Genomic DNA, 20,911 nt, shown 5'->3' with positions numbered 1-20,911 from the left:
AAAGCAGATCTTCCGTCCTTCTTTTGGGTTCTGCTGGTTCGGTCCTCCAGTGATTTGTTGGGTTTTGTCAATGCGACGTTCAGGTTGTATCTAGGTTTGAAGAAGAGGTGAACAGCATCTGACTGCTTAAAGATTCAGGAATAATTATTGCCATTGTGTCTCCATAAAGGCATTTTTGACAAGGCAGACACCTGCTCAGAATGCACATAATTACACATAACACACAGACACAGCCAAACATGAGCTATCCAAGCTTTTCTTTTTTCCAGAATCCAAAGAGAACCTTTCAGTTGTTCTGGGCTCATGGTGACTGCACGTATAACCGGGATGTTCTGGAGCAATACGTTGACTACGAGGTTTCCATGTGGTGGGATGTCTGAGGCGTTTCATTCACATGTTAGGGAAAAAGTCACTGGATGGCTGCAGATGTTCCAGGAGTAAAACACGTTCTCTGGGTCTGATGGGAGGTCCAGATTTAAAACCCAGGACATTGTTTGGTCCTGGATCTGACCCGGACTATATAAGATCCAGTGTTTAAGAACAATGAAGGAAACCACTAGGAAGTTCTCGTTCTTTAATCCAGGGATGGCTGGGGATAACACTCTTTTTTTTTTTTTGGGTGGGGTCACTAGTTGGAGATCACAGCAAATAGCTGAACCCTGAGGACAATTTAAAAAAAACAAACAACTAGAGACCAGAATCAACTTTAGTTCAGGAATTTGTTTCAAGTTTCTGACGAAAATCAACCAGAGGGATCATATTTCTCCTATTTTAGCTTCCCTTCACTGGCTTCCTGTTAAATCAAGAATATAATTTAAAATTCTCCTTCTAACGTATAAAGCCCTTAATAATCAAGCTCCATCATATATCAGAGCTCTGATTACCCCGTATGTTCCTAACAGAGCACTTCGCTCTCAGACTGCAGGTCTGCTGGTGGTTCCTAGAGTCTCTAAAAGTAGAATGGGAGGCAGATCCTTTAGCTATCAGGCTCCTCTCCTGTGGAACCAACTCCCAGTTTTGGTCCGTGAGGCAGACACCCCGTCTACTTTTAAGACTAATCTTAAAACTTTCCTTTGTGACAAAGCTTCTAGTCAGAGTGGCTCATGTTACCCTGAGCTATCTCTATAGTTATGCTACTATAGGCTTAGGCTGCTGGAGGACATCAGGGTCTATTTCTCTCTCTCTGCTGAGTTCTACTGTTCTCCAACATTGCTTGTTGTTATTTCATGTTTTAACTTTTTGTTCTCTTTTTGTGAATAAAATTGAGTTGAATTGAATAGTCTCATCTTTACCCTTTAACTCTACATAGCACACACCACATACTGGGTTCCATTGAGCTGATCTGGATCACGTTAAGCTGAACTGGGTTGAAATGAGCTGAACCTGGTTGTGTTTAGCCAAGCTTAGCTTCATATGTTGTGCTCTGTTCAGTCTGATTGTGTTGATTTGTTGATCTGACCAGTGTTCCTTCGGGTCACATTGAGTTGAGCTGAGAATCCTGGATGTCAGCAGCCATCTCCTCCTATTCTGCCGGAGCTCCTCTGTCTTACCATTACCCAGCAACCTCTCTGTTTCCAGGGTGACCGTCTGATCATCAAAGGAGGAAAGATTGTCAATGATGACCAGTCGTTTTACGCAGACGTCTACATCGAGGACGGGACCATCAGGTAACTGTTTAGTCTATCTTCCTGCAACTGAATGATCTCACCTGGCCACCAGGTGTCAATGTGATAATCTCTGACATGGTCCAATTTCCTCTTTCCTGACAGACAGATCGGTGAGAACCTGATTGTCCCACCTGGTGTGAAGACGCTGGATGCGTACAGTCAGCTGGTGATCCCTGGAGGAATCGATGCCAACACCAACCTACAGAGTCCGCAGAAAGGCCTGAACCCGTCCGATGACTTCTACCAGGGAACCAGAGCCGCCCTGTTTGGAGGGACCACCACCATCAGTCAGTGACCTTCAATAATCTATCAATACCTCCTTCTGCCTGGAAGTACTCATTATAGTCTCTTTTTGCAGTTGACCACGTGCTGGTGGACCCAGGAACTAGTTTACTGTCAGCATTCGATCAGTGGAAGGAGACGGCAGAGCAGAGGGCGTGCTGCGACTTCTCGTTCCACCTGGACATCACGCGATGGCACGAAGGCCTGTACGAGGAGCTGGAGACACTCGTCAAAGATAAAGGTGAAGAATATAGGTTAAAGAGAAGGGTTATAAAAAGTGACTGCAGGAGAGTGACTATATCATGTCACATGATTCATGTGTCATAATCACTGCAGCATAAGAGTGAACAGAGTGAATATTCAGACAGGTGCCATTCAAACTGCATCCCAGTAATATGTGGGGACTTCTAGGAAGGACTCTGGAAATGATTCCTACACCTGATAGAGATGATCAGCTGCATCACCCTAGCTGGGTTTAGAATCGAACTTCAGAACATCTCAGAGTCAGGGCTGCAAAGCTCTTTTTTCACCATCCATCCTAAAGCTCACATCGCAAACTCTTCAGAGACGCTTCCCAGTTCATCCTCATCATCATCGTTGTGTCCTCCACTCACATCTCAGAGCTGAGTCTGTTTTGCACATCAACACAACAGAGAAGCTACAAGCTTCTGAACGGCTGGGAAAGGTTGTTCCTTAAAGCTTATAGAAGAGCGTTAAAGCTAGGGTCGCTGATTTTTGCCGGAAGTCTCCCCAAGTCCCTTTGTGAAGAACTTCCCAAGACCGTCTTACCTGCTCTTCTGCTCTTCACGGGGATCGCGGGAATGAAATCTCCCAAATCCTCTTGGCCTTCCTCTTCTCCTCATAAACATGACCGCGGTTTGCTTCTTGCGACTCTCTGCCATGTTTAAAGTCTACGGTGAGAGCAGTGGAGCTACAGAGCAGAACGCCAGCACCTTAGGAACATCTGGGGGAACATCAGAAGAACATCAACGCTTATTGTAGTACCGACCTTGGTACTTACCATCGCACCGACTGTAGTACAGACTGTAAAACTCTAAGAAGGAATGTAGTAATAAATATAGTATCAACTGTGGTTCTTGTTTCAGGTGTGAACTCCTTCCTGTTCTTTATGGCCTACAAAGACCGATACCAAAGCTCTGACTCTCAGGTGAAACGTTTAACCATGTTTGGTATTTCCTGTCGTTGTCTACTTCCTGTTAATCCTAACTAACTCCTGCCTGCTTTCTGGGGCTCAGCTTTATGAGGCATTTGGGGTCCTCCGGGATCTTGGAGCTGTCGCTCAGGTCCATGCTGAGAATGGTGACATCATTGATGAGGTAATATCCTTGGAGATCGGACGCTTCATTCAGGAACAAGAAAACCAGAAATAGTTTGTTCAACCTGGTTCTAACTGGTCCAAACTGGCATGTGTTGCAGGAGCAGAAGAAACTTCTCAGTGTTGGCATTACTGGACCTGAAGGCCATGTTTTATCCCACCCTGAAGAGGTACAAGTACCTGAACCCTATATGGACCCGTCCTGTGTGGTTCTAGTGGTTCTGTTCTGGCTCGTTGGGACTTTTGGAGCGTTCGCTCTGCCTGTTAAAGATTGTTGTTTCTAAAAACCTGGTGATAGTTTGAGCAGCTCTGGATGGTTGGTTTTCTGTGAAGAAGTATCTACCTGATGAGCAGCTTTACCCCACCTGGTAACCTGTGTCTGACTGCTGCTTGGTTTGGGTTTCAGGTGGAGACCGAGGCGGTCTACCGAGCCATCACCATCGCCAAACAGGCAAACTGCCCACTCTATGTCACCAAGGTGATGAGCAAGTCTGCCGCTGACGTCATCGCCAAAGCCAGGAAGAAAGGTGATGGTTTGCTGATGTCCTTTCAGAGCTGCTCAGTGTGACGCTACTCTCTAGGTTTGGTGGTGACTTCAGAGCATTGATGGAGGTGAACATACCACGTCACACCTGACACCAGCTTCTACAGGTGTTGTGCCACCTTTGGTTTTCTGGGTGAAGAAGAAGAATCTCATGTTCTGACCTTTGGGTGACTTACTGGAGAATCTGGGGTCACAGTGAATGTTTCACCTGTGGGAGTCAGCTTGGTGCATGCACACTCAGGTTCTGACCTGATGCTGGGTCCAGGTTATACTAACCCAGACCTGCTCCATCCACCTGTTCTTCTGTCTGTCCTCAGGTGTGGTTGTGTATGGGGAACCAATCACAGCTGGTCTGGTCACTGATGGATCTCACTACTGGTCCAAAGACTGGGCCACGGCGGCTGCCTTTGTGATGAGCCCCCCCCTAAACCCGGACCCTTCTACGCCCCAGTACCTGACCTCTCTGTTAGCATGGTGAGCATGCACTTTCCTCTGTCCACCTGAGTCAAGCAACAGGTGAGTCTGACAGGTGTTTGTTTTCCAGCGGAGATCTCCAGGTGACCTCCAGCGCTCAGGCCTGCTTCTCCACAGCTCAGAAAGCTGTCGGTAAAGACGATTTCACTCTGATCCCAGAAGGAACCAACGGCATCGAGGAGAGACTGTCGGTGGTGTGGGACAGAGCTGTGGTAAGATCCCCTCACCTTAGGCTGCTCTGACAGGTGACATCACCTCCAAGGTACGCACTGTTTCAGATGCTCCTCAGCTCCATGATCTATTAGAAAGCATCCAGCAAGCTCTGCTGCTAGAATTTTAGGTTTACTGCTAGATTAGCAACAATGGCTAACTTATAGGTCAATTAAAAAAAGTAAATTTAAATGCTATATTTAGATGCTATATAAGTAAAACTGAATTGAATTGAATCATGTTAAGGACATTTTGCAAAAGTCCCCCCACCCCCATCGCTGCCCCACCCCTGCCTGTCAATCATTTCTGCTATCTTTGTTCCTTTTTGTAGTGAAGATGTTCGTGCTGCTTCAGTTTAAAAACATGGTGCTGGAGAAATCCATCCATCCATCCATCCATCCATCCGTCCATCCATCCGTCCATCCGTCCATCCATCCTCTTCCTCTTATCCGGGGTCGGGTGGCGGGGGTAGCAGCTTCAGTAGGGAGGCCCAGACGTCCCTCTCTCCAGCCACTTGGGCCAGCTCCTCAGGAGGAATCCCAAGGCGTTCCCAGCAGGGAGACATAGTCCCTCCAGCGTGTCCTGGGTCTTCCCCTGGGCCTCCTCCCGGTGGGACGTGCCCGGAACACCTCACCAGGGAGGCGTCCAGGAGGCATCCTGACCAGATGCCCGAGCCACCTCAACTGGCTCCTCTGGACGTGGAGGAGCAGCGGCTCTACTCTGAGTCCTCCCCGGATGACTGAGCTCCTCACTCGGCTGCGAACCGCTCCAGTGAGAGCTGTAGATCACGCCCTGATGAAGCCAATAGGACCCCCTGAGGGACACGGTCGAATGCCTTCTCCAGATCCACAAAGCACATGTAGACTGGTTGGGCAAACTCCCATGCCCCCTCCAGAATCCTGCTGAGGGTATAGAGCTGGTCCAGTGTTCCACGGCCAGGACCAAAACCACACTGCTCTTCCTGAATCCCAGATTCGACTATCCGACGGACCCTTCTTTCCAGAACCCCTGAATAGACCTTACCAGGGAGGCTTAAGAGTGTGATCCCTCTGTAGTTGGAACACACCCTCCGGTCCCCCTTTTTAAATAGGGGGACCACCACCCCAGTCTGCCAATCCAGGGGAACTGCCCCCGATGTCCACGCAATGCTGCAGAGCCGCGTTAACCAACACAGCCCCACAACATCCAGAGCCTTAAGGTACTCAGGGCGAATCTCATCCACCCCCGGGGCCTTGCCACAGAGGAGCTTTTTAACAACCTCAGCAACCTCAGCACCAGAGATGGAGAACCATAAAAAATAATCAAAAGTTTTTTTCAGACCATAAGGTGCACCAGATTATAAGGCGCACAGTGAATTAATGTGTCTATGTGCGTCTTTGTCCACATATAAGGCGCACCAGATTATAAAAGGTGCACTAAATATTCCTCCAAGTGTGTAATATCTCTCCTCCACGTCCACAGCTCTCTATCCGTCTCAGTGGGGAGGACAGAGTAGCCGTGGTTCTAACATAAGGCCAAAATAAACAGAACTTTTATATTGAATTAACTTACTAGGTTTATTGTTGCTAGTGCATACTCCGGGTGCTGAGAGACACAGTGAACTGTAATGCTGCGAATATCCACTTACACATTTTAACAGATTTTTTAGCACATTGTACCACATAAAATCAGTTAGTGAGCACAACTTTAATCACATATAAGGCGCACCATCAATTTTGAGAAAATGTAAGGATTTTATAGTCCAGAAAGATACTGTAGATTGAATTTTGGTTTAACTTTAATGAGAATGCTTGCTTCTACAGCAACTAATTCATTCCCTGAAAAGTTGTCTAGTTAGTCTACATCTGAGCAGATACCTGTTGATTCTGATGGATCAGGTTTTTTCACTGATGCTACATTCATCCAATCATTTTCTCTCTCCTGGAGCTTTATTTAATATCAATCAGACATTCTTTCATAGATCTGGCTTACTAGCCTGCAAGAGCAACTCCCTGAAGCCTAACCTTCGCTAAGCGGAAATAAAGATTAGAAGCACAAAGATATTCCAATTATTCTGACACAAATTTTATTGATTTTGGGTGAGGGTGGGGGGATTCTGACCTTTCACATAATATATAAAAGCTTTGAAATGTTTCAAGCTAAAGCAGCACAAAACAGTAAAAATGATTGAGATGCGTGTGAGCGAGTTGACCTCTGTTTATTAATATCTTTGAAATCTTTTCTATCTTTTTCTGTTCTGTCTGCAGTCCACAGGAAAAATGGATGAAAACGAGTTTGTGGCAGTCACAAGCACCAACGCTGCAAAACTCTTCAACATGTACCCTCGCAAAGGTATTCAAGTCATCTATCCATCCACACCCGCTTATCTGTGCAGTGTCTTGGGGGGTGTCTCCAGCGGTCAGTGGGTGAGGGGGGGGGGGGGGGGGGGTACCCAGGACTGGTCCCCTGAATTCAGATTATTTCTAGAGCACCAGTTAGGCTCGATGGGAAAAGCTTTCCATCTAAGAAGCGCTGATTGGATCGAGCCACTGACTTTACATGAAAGCCTCCAATGAGTCGGTTTACTGGCCACATAGGAAGCTTTTTGGGTATATAGAAATAATGGACGTTATGCACACTTCAACTTTAAGGTCTTGAGTCACACAGAGGATAAAGTTAAAGCCAAATCATCTTCACAATGAAGCACAGAAAAAACAGAGAACTACCATCTGACACTATGAGTTTTTAATAGTTTATTAACCTACTGTTCCCGATAGCAGACAAACCTGAGCTACAGCTCCAGAAGCACAGCTTGGTTAGGATTAAATACTGATTAGGTTATCTTTTACTGCTAGCATCCATAAATAACTGCATGCATTGACCCTGGGACAAAAAGTCAATACATGCCAGCAATGTAACCATCTTATAAAGGTCAACCCGGTTTTCAAAGCGACACTGTTTCAAAGATTTATTGTTAAATGTGTGAAAGTGGCAGACAGGGCAGGCAGCAGGAAGAGGAGGTGAATGAAGGCTGCTATTTAAGCAGAAAATGGCTGCAGCTGTGTTGTTTCTAGATGTTTTACAGGAAAGCACTGATCAGATTTTAGTAATTAGTGATCGCAGCGAGTGTTTCTCTCTGTCTCTTCAGGGAGGATTGCTGTTGGATCTGATGCTGATATTGTCATTTGGAACCCAAAAGAGACTCGAACTGTTTCTGCAAAGACTCACAACCTGGTAATTAGTTTGATTTCTCAATTACTCCAATTAGTCCTAACTGATCAATAACTACAGACGCGCCGTACTTGTGTGTGCAGACTGTGGAGATAAACATCCTGGAGGGTTTGGAGCTTCGAGGTGTTCCAACTGTGGTGATCAGTGGCGGTCGAGTTGTTGTGGAAGATGGACAGCTGAACGTGACTGAAGGCTCCGGAAGATTTATCCCAAGAAAGGCTTTTCCTGACACCGTCTACAAGAGGATTAAAGCCCGCAGCAAGGTAGGCCAAACAGATAAGTCAGAACTTGTAGTTTAAGCACCAGTTTAACCAAGTAACCAGTCGCCAGTTAAACAGGTAAGGTACATGGTTAAGCCATAACCAGTAATAATTAGCAAGCACTAGCACTAGCCCTGCTAGGTAGGAGGAAAGGAGCAGCAAAGAAGAGGCTGTGGTGCACAAAGCTCAGGTCCAGGCATCAGTTTGGGAATTCATGCTTGTTAAAAAGCTCCGTTTCCACAGCCATACAATCTCAAACTTGGACCATACAGTTCAGGGAAATGTCCCCAGGTGTGCTTCCTGGTCCTTCCAATAGTTTCTATTGGCCATGCGTGTATATGTCACTACGTGCCGTGGTCAACGTTCAGCTATGTTCAACATTGTGCACTTTGTGTAAACCACTCCTGAGCGGAGCAAGCCGAAGAAAACAATGGGTTTCACAGCACAGCGCTATGAAAGGCCCTTCAATCACCAAGTTGGTAACACAAACATGAATTTGACTTTGGTTCCAATTTGCTCTTAAGGAACATTTTTAAGTATGTAAAAAAGAAAAATATACATATGTATTTTCATATGTAAATATGTACTGTATATATTAGGGTTTTCACCAGTGTTGGAAGTCTCCAGACCCTTTTATCTTGGTCTCCGTCTCGTACTGTTGGGTCTCGAAAAATTCTGTCGAGTTGGCTGTGCGTGCTTCTTCTTCGTTGTAACAGCAGCAGGAAAAGTTTTCTTTGCTTTACTCTGCAGCTTTAAAGGAAAACAACACATTTTAGTAACATTAGCTAGCTAAAGCATGCTAGCCATGGCAAGGCAGGTTTATTTCTGTAGCACTTAGCAGTAACAAGATGATTCAAGGTGCTGTACATGAACAGAAAAACATTACAGAGGGAGATATTGTAAAGGACATCAACAAAGGAATAAGCCGAGTAAATCCTTGACTAGACTTCTTTAATTACACTGGAACAAGCTTCATCACTAATTGTTTCTATTCATAATAAGAAACAAACTAAGTAAATCCTTGGGGGTTTCTGATCTAAAGTAGTTTTGTCCAACTTTTCTAAGACCTATGATTAACTAGACTTTTGTTCCATTGTAATAAAAAGAAACGGAGTAACTCCTTAAAGCTACAATTTAAGATCTCTAATCTGACCGTTCTGACACTACAGCTAAAACAGAAATCAGCAGAGAAACGAGAGAGCGCAGCAAAGCCGCTGTGTGTGGTTCCATGTTATCATGTATGTTAGTGTAGGTCTGTGACAACATAGACATACGTAGACGCGTCATTGGGCGGGTTCTGCCTCTGCTGCGATGCGTCAGAGCGTCCGCCATCTTAAATGTGGCAAATCTGCAGTTACTCAGTCACTTAAACAGTATCAGAGGGACTTTAATCTCTGAATATACTTTGTATTGGTAGTATTTTTGTAATATTACAAGTTTATTTTCGTATCCCTTTAGCTTCATTCTCCTGAATTTATTCTCTTAAAGAATAAAAATATTTAAAATAATCTAACCTGGCCCTATTACTCCAGGAGTGAAATAATTCTGCAAACTGTGACTATTCTGGAAATATTCCCTCTTAATTCTCATAATATGCATTTTTCTCATAACAATATCACTTTTGTGTTGTTTTTTTTTTTTACTTTATTGACCTAGGACATTTCTCATATTATTAATTTTACCTCTTTAATACTCCCCCAAAAAGTCTGTTCCTAAAGGTTCATATGTGACACGGTTTTATGAAATAATTTAGACCACAATGTTTAGATTTAACAAATTGATCCTTATATTTATAACACATACACACACACACATATATATATGTATATATATAAACTGAAACACCTCTCATTTTAGTGTGGGAGGTTTCATGGCTAAATTGGATCAGCCTGGTGGCCAATCATCATTAATTGCACATTGAACCAATAAGAGCAGAGTGTGAAGGTCCAATTAGCAGGGTAAGAGCACAGTTTTGCTCAAAATATTGCAATGCACACAACATTATGGGTGACATACCAGAGTTCAAAAGAGGACAAATTGTTGGTGCACGTCTTGCTGGTGCATCTGTGACCAAGACAGCAAGTCTCTGTGATGTATTAAGAGCCACGGTGTCCAGGGTAATGTCAGCATACCACCAAGAAGGACCAACCACATCCAACAGGATTAACTGTGGACGCAAGAGGAAGCTGTCTGAAAGGGATGTTCGGGTGCTAACCCGGATTGTATCCAAAAAACATAAAACCACGGCTCCCCAAATCACGGCAGAATTAAATGTGCACCTCAACTCTCCTGTATATAGCCTGTGTTGCCACTCTGCAGCTTTAGTGTGTCCAGTTTTGCAACATGGTGCAGCCTTAGTTTATAGAAGGCAGATACAAGTAGTGAAATCAGCCAGAATACATTTCCATGCAGCACAGGAATGAGGCATCTTCTCTGATCCACGTTCACTACAACAGAACTCAACTTTTTTCTGCCACATACAATATGGCGGTGACGTTGACGTGCGATCCTGCGACGCGTCTACGTATATATGTCTATGTGTGACACGGTTCAGTAGCACCTGCTGTCATAGTCATCGATAGCGTTGATGTTATCAGGCAGTTCAGTAGCGCTCTGTTCCAGGTCACAAACGTCACAGAGCGTCTTCTTTACATAACCACCAGCTCCAACAATCAGAAATCCTGTTATCAGAAATCCAATTATGAAAGCATTTTCAACATCCTCGGCCGACACAACGGACAGATACACAATCCTCCTCCCAGGAGCCCACCGCGTGTCCAGCTGCAGTCTTCTCGTTGAGAATCAATTACGTCGAGAGTCCAGCTGACCAGATCCATAATTTAAAATTTGGAGGATATGTAAATGGAGGCTCCAAAAAGATTGATAGAAGCAGGGCAGATACGGGAAGGGAGAGGAGAAAGAGAAGGGACCGCCTTCACCAAGAACAGGACCAAAAGTATTATGCTAGCCACAGTTAATCACACAGCGTTAATGCAGATCACCGGTCACGCTAACATCAGTAATATATAATATATTAAGTTAAACTATGAACAGGAAATTTAATTTACTAAGCTGTTGAGATTCATCATGAAGGCCAGCATGTTGGTCCTTGGCCAAGTTTGTTGTTCTGCTCCAATTTGTTGCCACTACTTTAAAGCAGAGTGCGCACACAAGTTTGTCGATATCTTTGGGGTTCCCTTCTTTATTTGCCCGTCCGTCCGTCCGTCCGTTGTCTTCCGCTTATCCGGGGTCGGGTCGCGGGGGTAGCAGCTTCAGTAGGGAGGCCCAGACGTCCCTCTCCCCAGCCACTTGGGCCAGCTCCTCAGGAGGAACCCCAAGGCGTTCCCAGGCCAGCCGGGAGACATAGTCCCTCCAGCGTGTCCCGGGTCTTCCCCTGGGCCTCCTCCCGGTGGGACGTGCCCGGAACACCTCTCCAGGGAGGCGTCCAGGAGGCATCCTGACCAGATGCCCGAGCCACCTCAACTGGCTCCTCTCGACGTGGAGGAGCAGCGGCTCTACTCTGAGTCCTCCCCGGATGACTGAGCTCCTCACCCTATCTCTAAGGGAGAGCCCAGATACACTACGGAGAAAACTCATTTCAGCCGCTTGTATCCGGGATCTCGTTCTTTCGGTCACGACCCAAAGCTCGTGACCATAGATGAGGGTAGGAACGTAGATCGACCGGTAAATCGAGAGCCCTGCCTTTTGGCTCAGCTCTCTCTTCACCACAACGGATCGGTACAGCGCCCGCTTCACAGCAGACGCTGCACCAATCCGCCTGTCGATCTCCCGCTCCATCTTCCCCTCATTCGTGAACAAGACCCCAAGATACTTAAACTCCTCCACTAGGGGCAGGACATCCTCCCCAACCCGGAGAAGGCACTCTACCCTTTTCTGGTTCAAGACCATGGTCTCGGATTTGGAGGCACTGATTTTCATCCCGGCCGCTTCGCACTCGGCTGCGAACCGCTCCAGTGAGAGCTGTAGATCACGCCCTGATGAAGCCAATAGGACCACGTCATCCGCGAATAGCAGAGACGCAATCCTAAGGCCACCAAAGCGGATCCCCTCAACACCTTGGCTGCGCCTAGAAATTCTGTCCATAAAAGTTATGAACAGAATCGGTGACAAAGGGCAGCCTTGGCGGAGTCCAACTCTCACCGGAAACGAGTCCGACTTACTGCCGGCAATGCGGACCAGACTCTGACACCGGTCGTACAGAGACCTGACAGCCCTTATTAAAGGGTCCGGTACTCCATACTCCCGGAGTACCCCCCACAGGATCCCCCGGGGGACACGGTCGAATGCCTTCTCCAGATCCACAAAGCACATGTAGACTGGTTGGGCAAACTCCCATGCCCCCTCAAGAATCCTGCTGAGGGTGTAGAGCTGATCCAGTGTTCCACGGCCAGGACGAAAACCACACTGCTCTTCCTGAATCCGAGATTCGACTATCCGACGGACCCTCCTTTCCAGAACCCCTGAATAGACCTTACCAGGGAGGCTTAAGAGTGTGATTCCTCTGTAGTTGGAACACACCCTCCGGTCCCCCTTTTTAAATAGGGGGACCACCACCCCAGTCTGCCAATCCAGGGGAACTGCCCCCGATGTCCACGCAATGTTGCAGAGCCGCGTTAACCAACACAGCCCCACAACATCCAGAGCCTTAAGGTACTCAGGGCGAATCTCATCCACCCCCGGAGCCTTGCCACCGAGGAGCTTTTTAACAACCTCGGCAACCTCAGCACCAGAGATGGGAGAACCCGACCCAGAGTCCTCAGGCTCTGCTTCCTCAATGGAAGACGTGTTGGTGGGATTAAGGAGGTCTTCAAAGTATTCCGCCCACCGACTCACGACGTCCCGAGTCGAGGTCAGCAGCACACCACCCCCACTGTAAACAGTGTTGGTACTGCACTGCTTCCCCCTCCTGAGACGCCGGATGGTGGACCAGAATCGCTTCGAAGCCGTACGGAAGTCTTTCTCCATGGCCTCTCCGAACTCTTCCCACGCCCGAGTTTTTGCCTCGGCGACCAGCCGAGCCGCCTGCCGCTTCGACTGCCGGTACACATCAGCTGCTTCCGGAGTCCCACAGGCCAAAAAAGCCCGATAGGACTCCTTCTTCAGCTTGACGGCTTCCCTCACCGCTGGTGTCCACCAGCGGGTTCGAGGGTTGCCGCCACGACATGCACCGACAACCTTGCGGCCACAGCTCCGACTAGCCGCCTCAGCAATAGAGGCGTGGAACATGGTCCATTCAGACTCAATGTCCCCCGCCTCCCTCGGGACGTGTTTAAAGCTCTCCCGGAGGTGGGAGTTAAAGCTCCGCCTCACAGGGGACTCCGCCAGACGTTCCCAGCAAACCCTCACTACCCTCAGTAGTGAGGGTTCTTTATTTGCCTTGTATGCAAAATATTTCCAAACAAGGCTTTTTCAACTAAGACTGGGTCTCTGGGACGGGCTGCTGTAGGATGTGATGTTTCTCAGGACATTCTCAGGTTTGTTGGGAAGCTGTGTTCCAGCTTCGCACCGTAGCTTCTCTCACTTAGCTGCCTTGATCTGCTTGGTAAGTTTGTCTGTGGCTTGCCTGGTTCCTTGTATAACACGATAACTGCCAGTTCCACCAGGTAGCTAGCAGCAATGAGCACAACAGTCCTGTCAACTACAGGTGAAACCGCTAATCAGGGACAACTATACTTTAAACGTACTACAAACACAGTAACCAGCTAAAAGGCAACTGAGTAGGCAGAGATTGGATCAACTAATCTGCAGTGAAAACTAGAACTGGGGTCCGTTCTTCGTACGTTGCTTAAAACATCCAAGATGATTTCATCCGGCTAATCATGATCCGGCTAATTGGGTTCTTCGAACACACCTGTTGTTTACGATTAGTATCACTGGATTGAGTTATTTGAGACAACTGCGCGTTCATGCGTTTGTTTAAAAGGGGAAATGTATCGATAGTAGAAACATTGATCAGCAACACTGCTATTGGCTGTTCAGCATGGCCAAAGAACGCCCACAGTTTTTTTCCCAGCAGAACAAAAGCTTTTAATGGAAGGTTATGCCGAATTTGAGTCATTAATTAAAACACCTAAAAATCTGTTAAAGCCAGGAGAGAGGGCTGGCAAAAAGCAGCAGATAAATTAATGCGTAAATACTGTCCATGGTAGATGTTTCTATCACTTTCTACAGTATTAATTTTTGCATTTTAATAATTTCATATTTACTTTGTTCTTTTATATCAGAGCCTCCACGGGACCCACTAGAACATGGGGACAAGTAAAAGTGAAATACAAGAATATTCTACAAAATGGTAGCCTTTAATTATTATACTGTATTTTAAAAAGCACTTGTTATGTCAAGAGATCCAAATTTCAGTGTCATTCCTTAGACACGGGAAGTAAAGGACACGTGCAAACTGGGAATTTTAACAAAAAAAAAAAAAAAATCTTTATCCATAAAAAATGAAAATCTTCCTTTTCCTAGTCATCCACAGTTTACACGGTAAAACTGTATTGCTCCGTGTCTAGATAATCCAACCATAGTTTTTTCTAATACAATATACGGCTCGACAGGAAGCAAGCCTTTCAAAGTAAAACTAAACTTCACAATAAAATGGCCCGAACAAATCTTCTTACTGAATAGGATAAAAATAAAAAGCAAACCACCATACAAATAACTTAAAATTTTAGATTTATGGCTCCAACACCACTTTTTCCTCTTTAAAAGCCACTGTTAAATGATGTGTTTGTCTGTTTATAATAGCCACCAAGAGAAATCTCTCTACAATTACACTGTCGCGCTGCTCTAAAGGATCCTGTCTATTGCGCAATACGCGATTAATTCGAAAAACTCTGCAAATTATTTTTGCACCTTCCGCAACAGGTTGCAGTCGTAAAAATGGACATGGCTACGGCAGACTTCCCTATCTCCTCCGCTTATACAGCCGTGATCTAATCTTGTTTACATGAAATAAGCCTGCTCTGGAGCAGGCTCAAGCTGGCGCACTTGTTGCTATGACAACAAGTGCAGGAAGTCTTTCGAAGAACCAAACGATCCAAGATCATGCCAAATCGTCAACAATGAAATCCTGCTAACTGAGTTAGCGACGTACGAAGAACGGACCCCAGTACTCTACCAGTACCTGGTGAACTATACAGAAACAACCAGAAACAGGTTAAAACTCTAACCAGTTACGGTCCAACTCCACCAGCTAACGATACGTTATCAAACAGTATCCTGGTCTTCAGTCAGAGGCAAAGCCGTAACAGCCAACAGAGTCAATGCTATTGGGTTTGTCAGGTGTTCATATGTGAGGGTTTTAATCTCTACCTGATTTGGCACCAAGTTTGCTGATGTTTTGATTTCCATGTTGTAGATGGCAGAGGCTCGCGGTGTTCCCCGAGGAAACTATGATGGGCCAGTCCATGATGTCATCAGTATGACCAAATCAATCCCACCAACTCCAACCACCAGGGGGCCTACTGGCCCTAAAACCATAACTGGCCCCCGAAATCTCCACCAATCGGGATTCACCCTGGCAGGTATGGCATCTGTAGTTTTCTCTGTTTGATCCTTAGTCATGATTGGCTGGATGTGATGCATTATGGGTAAACAATGGCACCCAATCATTTTTTCATCTTTTAGGGGCTCAGATTGATGATCACATTCCCCGTCGCTCTGCTCAGAGGATTGTGGCGCCACCTGGAGGACGTTCCAACATTACATCATTGTCTTAACATTAATGTTTTAATTTGTTTCTCCTACTAAGTTTTGAGGAACTGTTTCTACGTGATACAGCTGAAATCAGTGGACCTTCCCGGTGGTTCCACATTGAAACTGACCCCCTTGTAACCCTGATCTGTAGCTCTAGTTTAATTCTTCACCTGAAATACTATAAGATGCACCGCGTCTCCTGAGCTCATGTCAAACTCTTTGTGCAACATATCTGTGAACTTTAGTATTGAATGTAGCAGTCCTTTATTCCTTCCAGTAGTTCTTAGTCGTAAATTCATCCTGTGTAACCTGAACCCCATAAGAACTGGATCCATCCCACCAACTTCCTCAGTACCAGACTATAAAGCGACGTCACCTGACCAACCACCACAGCAGCAACAGAAGCAGCCTGTGAGTAGATCGATGTCATCTGCTGCGACCTCACAGAGGCACACCAGACAGTGATACCGCTGTGACATCACTAACGCTGAATTAATGCACCAATCAGGCCTCAACTGAGCACCTTTCATAAAACACTGGCATCTTTTGGCCGTCTGCATGCATTATGTGAAAGGAACGATGCAGTGAGGTGGTTGAAGTCAGCCGGCCTCTGGTAGACCCCTGACCCACCAGGTAGTCATCAGCTGACTTATTGGGGCAGACGGGCTTTGCAGGTCGTCGGAGTTATGCAGTGATGACGTTGGTTTGTGTAACCAGTCAGCTGTAGGATGTTATAGTATAAACAAGACTTAAAAATCATTTTGAGGAGTAGAGTGAGATAAAAAAGGTCTCATAACAGCTCAAAGTAAAGCCTGAATTATATTTTAGCACACTTGCTTCCCCATGAGGCCCAGGATTGGTTCTGCTCCCATCCTGGTCAGCCTTTGGCTCCTGTATTACAAAACACAAAGCCTCCATCTCATCATTTCAGTTTAGCCAGACGAAGCCCTGGTAGCAGCGCTGGGGGAAATTTAGATTATCCCAGAACCGTGGTCATTCATCATGTTCAGACGCTCCCAGCTCTAAAGTAACTTCATCAACTCATTCTGCCAATCAGCGGTAGCTCTCGGTTCTCCTCTCCTGACTGCTGATGGTGCTAAATCACACAGCTGTAGCCAATCATTAGCATCCCATATGAAGCCTCCTGCAATCAACTGCTGAGGGCTTTTAATTTGAAAGGGCTTGTCCCAGAGGGACAGAGTTCACAGCCTTACCCTGCAGGTAGAGATTCATTGACATCACATGACCCCACAGCCTGTGATGTCTGTCACGTTTTTTATGTGGTGTTTTGTAAGAGTTTGGGATAATTTTGTAAATTTACCGTTTTTGTACCTTGTCTGTGATTGGTTCAATTTATGTTAGTCCAATTATTGACCTCATTTTGAATGGAGTCATTTTGAATCCATTTGTGATAGCATTGACCAGATCCGCTTACCTTTTACAACAGACTAATGACTGAACCCATTGTTCTCACCTGACCCGGTCCCAGTCCAGGTTCACACCTGAGCAGATTCATGGCGCATCGGAGGAGATGGATGCAGGAAAACAGATGCAGTCTTCACGCATCTTGGGGGAGTGGTGGGAACTAATGTTGGTTCTAATGTCAGGTTATGGGTTTGGTGGAACTGGTGTTCAGTAGAAACTTGGTTTCTGGGTTTGGTGGACCTGGCATTGGGTCAGGACTCAATGACCATGGCCCTCAGCACTTCTCCATCCTCCCACTAGGTGCTTCCTCTCTGAGCCGGTCAGTGTGCTAAGAACATGTTGAGTTTGAGGTCATTGTCAGAGCTCTGTAAAGCAGGGCAACCATTGGCTGAACACTAAGGTGGGTGGAGTCACCTGGTCTGAAGTGAAGCCAGCACCAGCTCCACCTTGCTATGGAAACGTGTCCTAAACAGGAAGTCCAACTTTTAATAAGCGTTCTTTTTTATATTGACACAAAGTCCACTGCTCACCAGAGCAGCAGGTGCTCAGTTTAGTTTCAGGTTCAAACCAATTAATCCCAGGTTACCTGAATTTTTAACCAGGATTAGTTTGGCAGGCTGTCCAACACAGCAGCTGGTGGTTTCTGGTCATCGTTCTGGTCCTCTCACTTCTGCTTGGTGATCATAAACACCAGTGAATGACCATCAGGAAAGTAGCAACCACACCTGTGATGTAGAAGGTCTTGTGATGGATGTAATTTGTAGTTGTAATGACAGTTGCATGAATAAAGGGTGAAGAGGAAAAGCCACAGAGTGAGACATCCTTTATTTTACATTTTCTCTGCAGAGAAGTTTCTGCAGCCTCTGAAAAAGGAGGATCCCTTCTGGGCAGGTCATGTTCTGGGGAAGGTCTGATGGCACCAGCCAGGCCTCCTTTACCACTTTGGTTCATCAGCAGCTCTTGGGTGGCACCAAAGTGTTGTATTCCATCAGCTCAGAGTAGGTTGAGAGCCCAGGAGCTGTATGAAAAGGTTAGGCATTGTTGAGAAGACTCAGGTGAGCACTGAGCACTTCTGCAGACCACAGTGGGGATCATCAGCAGAGCCGTTCTGACCCAGTGATCCTGCTCCAGGAATATTTCCAGGGAAGCAAGGAAGCAGCCATCTTCCAACCATTAACAGGTGAACAGCTTCCAGGGGAACCTGTTGGAGGACCGGATGAAGGTGGAACCAGGAATGAATCCTGGAGAACAGGAAACTTTCCATGCGTTCCACTTCTTCAGCTGACCTGAGATCTGTGGCTGTTCCATCTAAGAGGTTTCTCTTTTTAAAAGGTAAAAATGTCAAGTTAGCAAGTTTTCTAAAGGACTTTGTTGTTTCATCGGTTTTGAATTGATTTGTCTAACCCGAAAAGCCAATAAAAATGACCCATTTTGTTGAAAAAAGACTTTAAACTTTAAAAACTTTAAAAGAAAAAAGGCAGAACTTTAAGGACTGTTTGGCCACATCTTCCTGGTCAGAAATTAGAACATTTTAGATACACCTGTAAAATATTTTTTGTCCCCAATTTCAGAAAGTGAAGCTCATAGGTTCATTACACTGAGTGAAATATTATAAAAATAAGCCTTTATTTCCTGTAAGTCTGATGATTGTGTGTACAGAGAATGAAAACCCAAACTTCAGTGTCTCAGAGCATCAGATCAATAGAAAAGGACATGTTTAGCAGAAATGTCGATCAGAACCTTCTGCCCCTGATCTGGTCTATCTGGCAGTGAAGAGTGGAGCATTAAAGCTGGTTAGAGAGCTCAGCTCTGGTTATTTCTGAGCTAACGCTAAACGAACCCAGGAGGAGCTCTATTGCTCCATCAGCAAATCAACAGGAATCCAAAGGCAGCTGTGAGACAGAAAAGCAACATGACGAAACGTTGAGGCGACACAATAACAAACCGTAGCCTGGTTTGGCTAACAAGCTAGCTAAGAGCCGAGATAACGAGCTGCTCACTGTGCATTTATCAGACAGAGTAGGTTGACGAGCAGATTAATGAGCTGGCATAGATGAAAAACACAGGAGAGAACAGAGAGAGCGATAGAGCAGCGTACAGGATGGCGCCACGGACGGCAGCCACCGTGTGTTGGTGCACACTTTTTTGTTTTACAACTTAACTTTTTAAGTTTTGCAATGATACCTGGATGATACCTGGAGCTCTTTCACCAGAGAAGAGCTCATGAACATCAGGGCAACATCACCAGAGGATTCATTCCCCACTTTTCTTCTTCCTACACTGGAAAGTTTGGACATTCTGGTCAAAAGGTGCGCTCACCTTTGCTCACGCAGCGAAACGCTGGAGGAGATGTTAAACTCTTCAGAAGACAGAACCCCGGGAAAGCTGCTGGACCAGACTGTCTCTCCATCCACCTTGAAGAACTGTAGCCATAGACCTCTCTCTCTTCGCAGTGACTCCAGCCCCGACGTTCAGACCTCGCTCGTGCAGCACGCCATTTCTTTGTCGCTGTTCTTTCAATAAACATCTTTAAACCTGTGCCTGGCTCCATGTTCGTATCTGCATGTGGGCAAAACATCTAAAAACCAGGACACCTTTTAGGTTTACAGTTTTAAATTTTTAAATTTAAGGTATTCTTTAAATGGGGGTTAAATTTCAAAAGCTTGCAAGCATTTTTGAGCAATTGCGTTTGTTTTTTCAAAAGAGCTGGAAAATAATCCCCTTACCGTCTCATGAAAGAAAGGTTTGGATCTTCGCGCCGACGCCCAGAGACGCGTTGAGACCAGGAGCTCCTCCACATCCCTTAAAAATCCATTCAGGGTATCAGAGGCCGGATAACTTCTCTGGGCCGGCCAAAGCTGCTCCTGTCCCCGGACTCCCCGGCCCGTCGGTCGGAGATCTTCTTTGTTGACGCCAAATGTGGATGGAATTCTAAACAATAATTTCCATCATTACTAAATGAAAAGACGGTGGTGATGAAGTTCCAGCACTTTTATTGAGAAACAGAGCAGAGATCACATAGATGGAAAGTAATCGCACCCCACGGTTCCACTGCAGTCTGCCCTGTCTCTGCCTGTCTCACTTTTCGGGCTTCCCCTAATACTGCACAGTGGCCTTCCCATGAGACAAAACAAAGACAGTCTATCGTAGACAGTCAGAATCCCTCAGCAGCTGCAGCATTTGGCCTTGCAATCAGCAAACAGTGGATCTTATACACACCCATCATGTCTGCAGGCCTCCTATGTCCGAGTGGTGTGAGGCCATAGTGACTTCAGAATAATATTTTTTATAACTTCAATCTGTATAATATGATTGAATTTGGCCAACTTGATTTGTCCACCTGTAGCTGCCGGACTGACTCGTAATATGATTGTAACCAATGGAGGGAGTTTTTTCATTGATTTTCCAAAACCCCAGTGTTGTGTGTCAGTGTTGGACATAAACAAGAGGACTTTACTATGGAATCTGACCAAAGACACCTAGGTGCTCTCCACACTTTGGTGATAAGGAGCCAACACTTCCTGTCCAGACCTAATACCAGCGACTGCAGCGTCTTTGCAAAGCGACGTTTGTGGCTTTTTCTCAGCGAAAAAAAACACATCCAACAATTTGTGAGGGCTGTTCATGTAAGCTTTAGTGTTGCATAGTCTGCTTATTATAAGTGACTTTGTGCTTGTTATTTTCTAAAGTTATTTCTAACTTTCATGAGTCGTTGAACATGAAGTCACATTTTTGGGCAGCCTTACTGCTTTCACCATAGAGCTCCGCTTGATTTATATATGCAAGA

At 45.8% G+C, this 20,911-nt stretch overlaps 1 protein-coding gene and 1 long non-coding RNA gene across 3 annotated transcripts in view; one reads left to right on the top strand and one right to left on the bottom strand.

The window, feature by feature from the left end:
- The window catches only part of dpysl4 (dihydropyrimidinase like 4), a 34,982-nt gene extending 17,050 nt beyond the window's left edge, over positions 1-17,932 (top strand). For both annotated transcript variants that reach the window (XM_036132127.1, XM_036132128.1), the window contains exons 2-15: positions 1,579-1,667; positions 1,770-1,954; positions 2,026-2,190; positions 3,056-3,117; positions 3,206-3,286; positions 3,387-3,455; positions 3,692-3,812; positions 4,147-4,303; positions 4,374-4,515; positions 6,760-6,844; positions 7,641-7,726; positions 7,807-7,986; positions 15,362-15,527; positions 15,631-17,932. In XM_036132127.1, coding sequence (XP_035988020.1) covers positions 1,579-1,667; positions 1,770-1,954; positions 2,026-2,190; positions 3,056-3,117; positions 3,206-3,286; positions 3,387-3,455; positions 3,692-3,812; positions 4,147-4,303; positions 4,374-4,515; positions 6,760-6,844; positions 7,641-7,726; positions 7,807-7,986; positions 15,362-15,527; positions 15,631-15,722 — 1,680 coding nt within the window. In that variant the 3' untranslated portion in view covers positions 15,723-17,932. The remainder of the gene's footprint in view (positions 1-1,578; positions 1,668-1,769; positions 1,955-2,025; positions 2,191-3,055; positions 3,118-3,205; positions 3,287-3,386; positions 3,456-3,691; positions 3,813-4,146; positions 4,304-4,373; positions 4,516-6,759; positions 6,845-7,640; positions 7,727-7,806; positions 7,987-15,361; positions 15,528-15,630) is intronic.
- Positions 7,996-19,873, bottom strand: LOC110368794. Its single transcript, XR_002428417.2, has 3 exons — positions 19,851-19,873; positions 19,444-19,702; positions 7,996-8,733 (listed from the first exon to the last, which is right to left on the bottom strand). It is a non-coding gene; the product is annotated as an uncharacterized LOC110368794 (long non-coding RNA).
- Positions 19,874-20,911: the final 1,038 nt, after the last annotated feature.

This window comes from Fundulus heteroclitus, unplaced genomic scaffold, assembly GCF_011125445.2.
Source record: "Fundulus heteroclitus isolate FHET01 unplaced genomic scaffold, MU-UCD_Fhet_4.1 scaffold_47, whole genome shotgun sequence".
Classification (NCBI taxonomy): domain Eukaryota; kingdom Metazoa; phylum Chordata; class Actinopteri; order Cyprinodontiformes; family Fundulidae; genus Fundulus; species Fundulus heteroclitus.
This window is presented reverse-complemented; position numbering and strand designations above follow the sequence as displayed.